Source organism: Gekko japonicus, unplaced genomic scaffold (assembly GCF_001447785.1).
Source record: "Gekko japonicus isolate JY-2015 unplaced genomic scaffold, Gekko_japonicus_V1.1 scaffold6811, whole genome shotgun sequence".
Taxonomy (NCBI): Eukaryota; Metazoa; Chordata; class Lepidosauria; order Squamata; family Gekkonidae; genus Gekko; species Gekko japonicus.
This window is the reverse complement of record NW_015174457.1, coordinates 16,534-23,221: the sequence shown is the minus strand read 5'-3', so window position 1 is coordinate 23,221 and position 6,688 is coordinate 16,534. Positions and strand designations below refer to the sequence as shown.

At 54.7% G+C, this 6,688-nt stretch overlaps 1 protein-coding gene across 1 annotated transcript in view; it reads left to right on the top strand.

Annotated features, from left to right (window-relative positions):
• Positions 1-121: 121 nt before the first annotated feature.
• Positions 122-6,688, top strand: part of CCDC151 (coiled-coil domain containing 151) — a gene marked incomplete at its 5' end in the record, with an annotated part of 17,435 nt that continues 10,868 nt past the window's right edge. Inside the window, 4 exons of the mRNA XM_015424397.1 lie at positions 122-247; positions 1,743-1,865; positions 4,139-4,284; positions 6,134-6,188. Coding sequence (XP_015279883.1) covers positions 122-247; positions 1,743-1,865; positions 4,139-4,284; positions 6,134-6,188 — 450 coding nt within the window. The remainder of the gene's footprint in view (positions 248-1,742; positions 1,866-4,138; positions 4,285-6,133; positions 6,189-6,688) is intronic.

Below are 6,688 nucleotides of genomic sequence, written 5' to 3'. Positions count from 1 at the left end.
AAAGAGCTGTGCCCCCTCGGATTTTTCTTGAGCCCGCTGCGAGGGCCTGGCACGGAGGGGACCGCGCTATCGAGGCTGATTGCTCCACAGTTTACTTTGAGGTTCTTTGCCCCTTTTCTAGGAGGAAAGCCTGCATTTCCAGCACAAACTGGATGCCCTGGAAGCGGAGATCTCCCGCCTGTCGCTCGAACTCCGGGATCTGGAGAACGTGAACAGTGACGCCCAGCGTGCTCGGGATGCAGCCAGGGTAGGGAGTCAACTTCACGTGGGAAGAAGTAACCTTGGCCCAGCATCCTGGGTGTGCCGCGGGGGACGGATGAGGCCGGAGCAAGGGGGAACACCCAAGAGGGGCCCCCAGTGCATGTGGCTACTGAAACCCCGTGGAGTTGCAGGGTAACGTCAGGGTGTGGGAGGCATGTGGGGGAAACGTCACAACAGGGTGGGGCAGCCACTAAGCAGCACAATAGGATTAGGATGGCAGAAATCTTTAACCAAGCAGAAATGTGAGAGGGAGCGGAAACAAAACATGTATTAATGTGACATGTTAAATGATGGAAAAAATCAGGGGTCATTTGGTAGAAAAAGAGGTGCAGGCGCTCATTAGCATAACTTATTTGCATATGCCATGCCCCCTGACCTCACCGAAAGTGTGTCAGAAGGCAACACCCACCGCTCAGGCTCCACTGGACTGTTTTGGATTGCTAGCTGTTGGGGGGGGGGAACGCGCAGATCTGCCCTCACAGAGGAGGGAGAGCTTGTACCTGAAGGCGGCCGGGGGGAGCGGGGGCTCTGCAACTTACCTGGCTGCTTCTTGCTCCTCGTGGCCCGACTGAGGGCTGCTGGGAGCAGGGGGCGGGGCTTGTTGCATGTGCTCACCCCCTGAGCTCCTTACTGCCGGAGCTCCGCTCCTGTGCGCTCCCGCAGGAAATGACCCCTGAAAAAATACATAGTAGGATCATATGCACAGCAACGGATAGTATGTACTATACATGGTAGTATACTACTGTCCCTTTTATTAAAAGAGCAAGAGTCCAGTAGCACCTTAAAGACTAACAAAATCTGTGGCAGGGGCGGAGCTTTCGTGAGTATCTGAGGAAATGAGCGGTGACTCACAAAAGCTCCTCCCCTGCCACAGATTTTGTTAGTCTTTAAGGTGCTACTGGACTCTTGCTCTTTTAATAAAAGGGACAGTAGTATACTGGCTGCCCACCTTAATTAAAGTCTCTTTCTGGACCATTTCATTATAATAAAGCCCTGCGTAAGCATACCCTCTTGTATGACTAGATCTGTGTCCGATAGCACCCTAGAGACTGTTGGGAATTTTTGGTAGGGTCGCAGAGTGCACAAAGGCCTTAAAAAACGCAGCGAAGGTGTGTGGTCAGCACGATAAAACAAAGTGATGCATGGAGCCTCTTTTATCTTTTCAAAAATAAGAGGAATTCCATTTCTAGATAGGAAAGCGTAAAGATAGGTTCCTAATCTAGTCTAACTATCTAGGATGGATGCAGATGCAGGAAGCAGGTTCTGCTCTCGTGTCTGCCAAGATGGAGAAGGGCAGAGCAGTGTGGAGAGAGAGTGTCAGAGCCGGAAGGAAGGACGTATCCCTAAGAGTAGCAATCTGCACTTCAAAGGGGATAGACAAAGGCTGACTGCCCAGTCGCACAGGGGTCTTCTCATCAGCCCCGAGGTCTCCCAGAAGGGGCAACAGTTCACACTCTCCCTTCCCCCCCCCAACCATACAGGACCAGCTCCTGACCCAAGAGGAGACCATCTACCGAGAACGGAAGCTCCGGGACAAGAAGCTGAAGGACCTCAAGAAACTGACGGAGGAGAACCGAGCCCAGAACGAGCGGGCGGAGAGACGGGTAAGCGGGGGTGCGGGGTCTTCTGCTCTCCGGCCTCCCCTCCCGGGCTTCTTTCCGGTGCTGCCCAGCAGGCATCTTGGCTTTGGATCAGCCGAAGCCTGGAGTGGGCAAGCGGCGCCCTGAACTGAATTTGTGCAGACGTGACACACGTTTGCGTATTTTTCAGAGGCTGCCCCTGAAATGCGGTATCCCCACCCCACCCCCGGCTGTGGAGGTTTTCTCGGGCTTTGCTCCGTCGCTCTCCAGCCTGTTTTCTGCCCTGAGCGGCCTGTGCAGTCATTTCCCTGCCTCTGAGTGTAGCTGGCCGTACGACGCAGAGGTGGAGTGGCATGAAACCCTAAACCATCTGAGCCGCGTGCAGCTCTAAGAGGGCCGCGAGGGAGGTCTTTCAGTCTGTACATTTTCAGCCAGGGATGGGGACAGGTCCCTGCCGCTGTCCCGGGCGTGTTGAGCTCTTGAGTGCTTGCTGGAGAAGGGAAGCGAGCTGCGTTTCCCCCATTCCCCGGTTGGAGTCCTTCAGCACCCGCTGCCAGAGTGGCCGGCCGAGTGGCTCAGGGCTCGGGCCTCCTCCTCTGCCATCTCTCCCACCGCCATCTCCCCCTTCCCAGCATCACGTCTACCCGTGAGGGGCCTGGCCAGCTTGCTTTCTCTCATAGGGGGGGGGGGAGAGATTCCCTGAGCTCCACGTGCAGGTCCGAAAGGAATTCCTCCTCGGGTTAAGCTGACTCGTAACCTTTGTGTGTGTGGGGGGGTTTCTTCCACTGTTAACATATGAAGATATGAAGCTGCCTTGGTGTAGAGAGGCAGTTTGGCGTTGTGGTGAAGTGCGCGGACTCTAATCTGGGAGGACTGGGTTTGATTCCCCACCTCTCCACTCGCAGCTGTCGGTGTGCCCTTGGGCAAGCCATAGTTCTGGCATAGCTGTCCTTGAAAAAGAGCTGTTTCTGTCAAGAGCTCTCTCAGCCCCACCTACCCCACAGGGGGTGTCTGTTGTGGGGAGGGGAAGGGAAGGGAAAGGAGTTTGTCAGCCGCTCTGAGACTCCCTTGGGTAGTGAAGGGCCATGGGGTATAAGAAGAAGAAGAGAAGAGGAGATTGGATTTATGCCCCGCCTTTCAGTACCCAAAGGAGTCTCAGATCTCTTCTTCTTCAACTGAATCAGGGTCGGTCTTGTCTCCTCAGATCGGCAGTGGCTCTGCGAGGTCTCAGGCCGAGGTCTTTTGCATTACCTCCTACCTGTCAGCGAGCTGCCATTTCTCTGGGACACGTCCGTCCCTACTCCTGCCCTTCCCCCCTTCCCTCCCTGTGTTATTCTCTTCGTGCTCTGTCACTGAGCCAGGGCCCCTCCCTTGGTCCTGTTGTCCACTCCTGCTTGTGTTGGGCAGAACGGTCAGGACCGGCCCTGGGAAAGAGCTGGGGCCGATATGACCTTTACTTGTGTTTATGAAATTGGCTGTTGTGGTTCTCAGGCTGCTTCGCGCCTTTTCTAATCAGCTCCCTTACGAGGGAAATGTGCCCATTGGGTTAACCAAGTTTGAAGTTCCTATATTGCCTTGCCCCTGTGTATTATCGTTATTCTGAACAATCTCTGTATGTTCATGACCAACCATGCTTTGGAAATAAATCTTACTTCTTTGGAACGTGGGTTTGTTCTCCTGACTGGGGATCTGACATTTTGTTCAGAATAACGATAATTCCTCACCCCGAGTCTGACATCGATCATGAGCGGGCAGTGGCAGCAGCAAACCTCTGGCTCTCCCGTTCCGCCAAGGGCCAGGCGCTGTTTGGCCGCTGCGCCTTGCCCCAGTGAAGCCGCCTTTTCTTTCCTCCAGCATTCGCAGAAGGAGCACGTCCCCTTCAGGACTGAAGACCTTCTCAAAGACCCCCAGTACGCGAAAGGGACCATCCTGAAAAGCAAGCAGGCCATGTTCACCGCCACGGACGCCTTCCCCCTTGGGGCTTTTGTCAGTCCCCTGGGGTGTGGCCAGCCACAAACGCAAGCGGGGCCACCCGTGAGGGGCCACGATTCCAGGTTCTGCCTCAGCGCCTTGGAAAGAGAACCCAGGAGCAGCTGAGTGACTCTTTGGCAGGCTGCGGAAGAGGCCTGTGGACTTCCAGGCGCCACCCGGGGCACAGGCAGAGCTGCCAAGGGGAGGAGGTGAAAATACAGTGGCAGTGGCAGCAGCAAACCTCTGGCTCTCCCGTTCCGCCAAGGGCCAGGCGCGGTTTGGCCGCTGCGCCTTGCCCCAGAGAAGCCGCCTTTTCTTTCCTCCAGCATTCCCAGAAGGAGCACGTCCCCTTCAGGACCGAAGACCTTCTCAAAGACCCCCAGTACGCGAAAGGGACCATCCTGAAAAGCAAGCAGGCCATGTTCACCGCCACGGACGCCTTCGACAAGATCCGATCAGCCACGGGCGTCAAGTAAATGAAAGCATTTGGGATTGCTTTCCTTACTTTGTTTAGATCATCTTAAGTTAATGTATAAGTTGTTTTTTCTAAAGTAAAACCTCAGTATTCAGGTTAGATTGCCGTGTTGGCACTTTGCGACAGATAAGTGGGTTTGGGGTCGCAATTTGGGCACTCGGTCTCTAAAAGGTTCGCTATCACTGATCTAGTCCGACCCCCTGCCAATGCAAGACCAGCCTTAAAGCATCTCTGACTAATATCCGTCCAGCCTCTACTTGGAAGCTGTTGGTGAAGGGGAGCTCACCACCTCCCTAGGCAGCTGATTCCACCTCTGAACCACTCTGACCATGAAAAAGTGTTTCCTAATATCCAGCCGATACCTTTCCGCATGTAATTTAAACCCGTTGCTTCGGGCCCTCTCCTCTGCTGCCAACTGGAACAGCTCCTTGCCCTCCTCCAAATGACAGCCTTTCAGATATTTAGATAGCGATCCTGTCTCCCCCTCAATCTCCTCTTCTCCAAACTAAACATTCCCAGGGCCCTCAGCCTTTCCTCGTAGGGCTCAGCCTCCAGACCCCTGATCATCCTCGTCGCTCTCTTCTACACCCTCTCGATTTTGCCCACATCCTTTCTGAAGTGAGGCCTCCGGAACTGCCCACAGGACTCCAGGTGCGGCCTGACCAAGGCAGTCTACAGAGGGGCTATGACCTCCTGTGATTATTTCAATGCCATGGCCCTTTTAATACAACCCAAGACCGAATTTGCCTTTTTTTGCCACCGCATCACACCGACTGCTCATATTTAGCTTACAGTCCATTTTTACCCCAAGATCTCTTTCGCATACACTCCTCCCCAGGAACGTATCCCCCATCCAGTATCTGTGCTTGACATTTTTGTGGCCCAGATGTAATGCTGTGTGCATTTGTCTTTGTTGAATTGCATCCTGTTTGCAACCGCCCCCTTCTCCAGAGTATTCCGGTCTCGTTGAATTTTAACTCTTATCTGCTTGGGTGTCTGCTACTCCTCCCAATTTGGTATCATCAGCATATTTAATGAGTCGCCCTTGTTTACAGTCCACTCTTACCCCAAGGTCTCATTCGCGTACACTCCTCCCCAGAACGTATCCCCCATCCAGTATTTCTGCTTGACATTTTTGTGCCCCAGATGTGATTAAATAAAAATAATTAAATAAAACACAGGTCCAGTGGGCCTCTCTGAAGCAGTGAGCGTGACTCACGAAAGCTCCATTATAGCAAGAAACGCCATTAGTCTTCCCAGGGGTCATTTTGTAGAATAAGAGGTGCAGGAGCTCATTAGCATAACTCATTAGCATGACTTATTTGCATATGCCACTCTCCCTGACATCACCAGAAGTGTGTCAGAAGGCAACACCCCACCGCTCAGGCTCCACTGGACTGTTTTGGATTGCTAGCTATTGGGGGTGGGGGGAATGCACAGATCTGTCCTCACAGAGGAGGGAGAGCTTGTACCTGAATAAACCTTGGCCTTAAAGGTGCCACTGGACTCCTTTGGATTGCTATCTGGGAGGGGGGGGGCTCTGCAGCTTACCTGGCTGCTTCTTGCTCTGACTGAGGGCTGCTGGGAGCAGGGGGCGGGGCTTGTTGCGTGTGCCCGCCCCCTGGGCTCTTTACTGCTGGAGCTCCGCTCCTGTGCGCTCCTGCAGGAAATGACCGGGTCTTCGAGGTGCGCCACTGGACTTCTGTTTTGTTTTGCCACAGTACCCCCTGGCCCTTTGCATTGGGAACAACTTTCCTCTTTGAACCCTCCAGCTGGAAAGAGGAACTGGGGGGGGGGGACTGTCCCTCTCTGGGGCTGTCCTTTGTCCCCCGTGTCCTCTGCCCAGCCCGGCTGGGGTCCGATGCAACAGAAGGTCTGATGCAACAGAAACACAAGAGGGAGTGCGAGAGCTCCCGAGAGAGCACCTCCTTGTGCAAGAGGGCCTGATGGGCCTGTCCTCTGAAAGGCCTGGGGGTGGGGGGATGAGAGCAGCAAGCCCCCCCCCCAAAGTGCTCTCTCAGAAGCAGGGAGCAGGCAGCCCGAGAGCCAAAGTCAGAGCTCCCCGTTGACCTGAGCCGTGCTCCCCCCCAGCACATGTGTCCTACTTTCAGTTCCCTGCTGGGAGACACTTAATGCTGCAAGGTCATCCCTCCCTGCCGCTCTCTCTGTCCCTCAGCTCCTGCCCGGCCATGGGGGAGGGGGGGTCACATAGCCCCTGCTCCTCCAGGCAAATTCCATTCATAGACCTCCGCATTCATAGAGCTCTCTGCCGCCTGGCCCGAGGGAAGGAGCAGGTTTCTCTCTCCCTCCGGTGACCTTGGGCTTTGCAGTGTTTACCGAGTGCCTCCATCCCCTCCCCCGCCCCCAGTTCTCTCTGGAAAGCCACTTGCGGGCCCAGGAA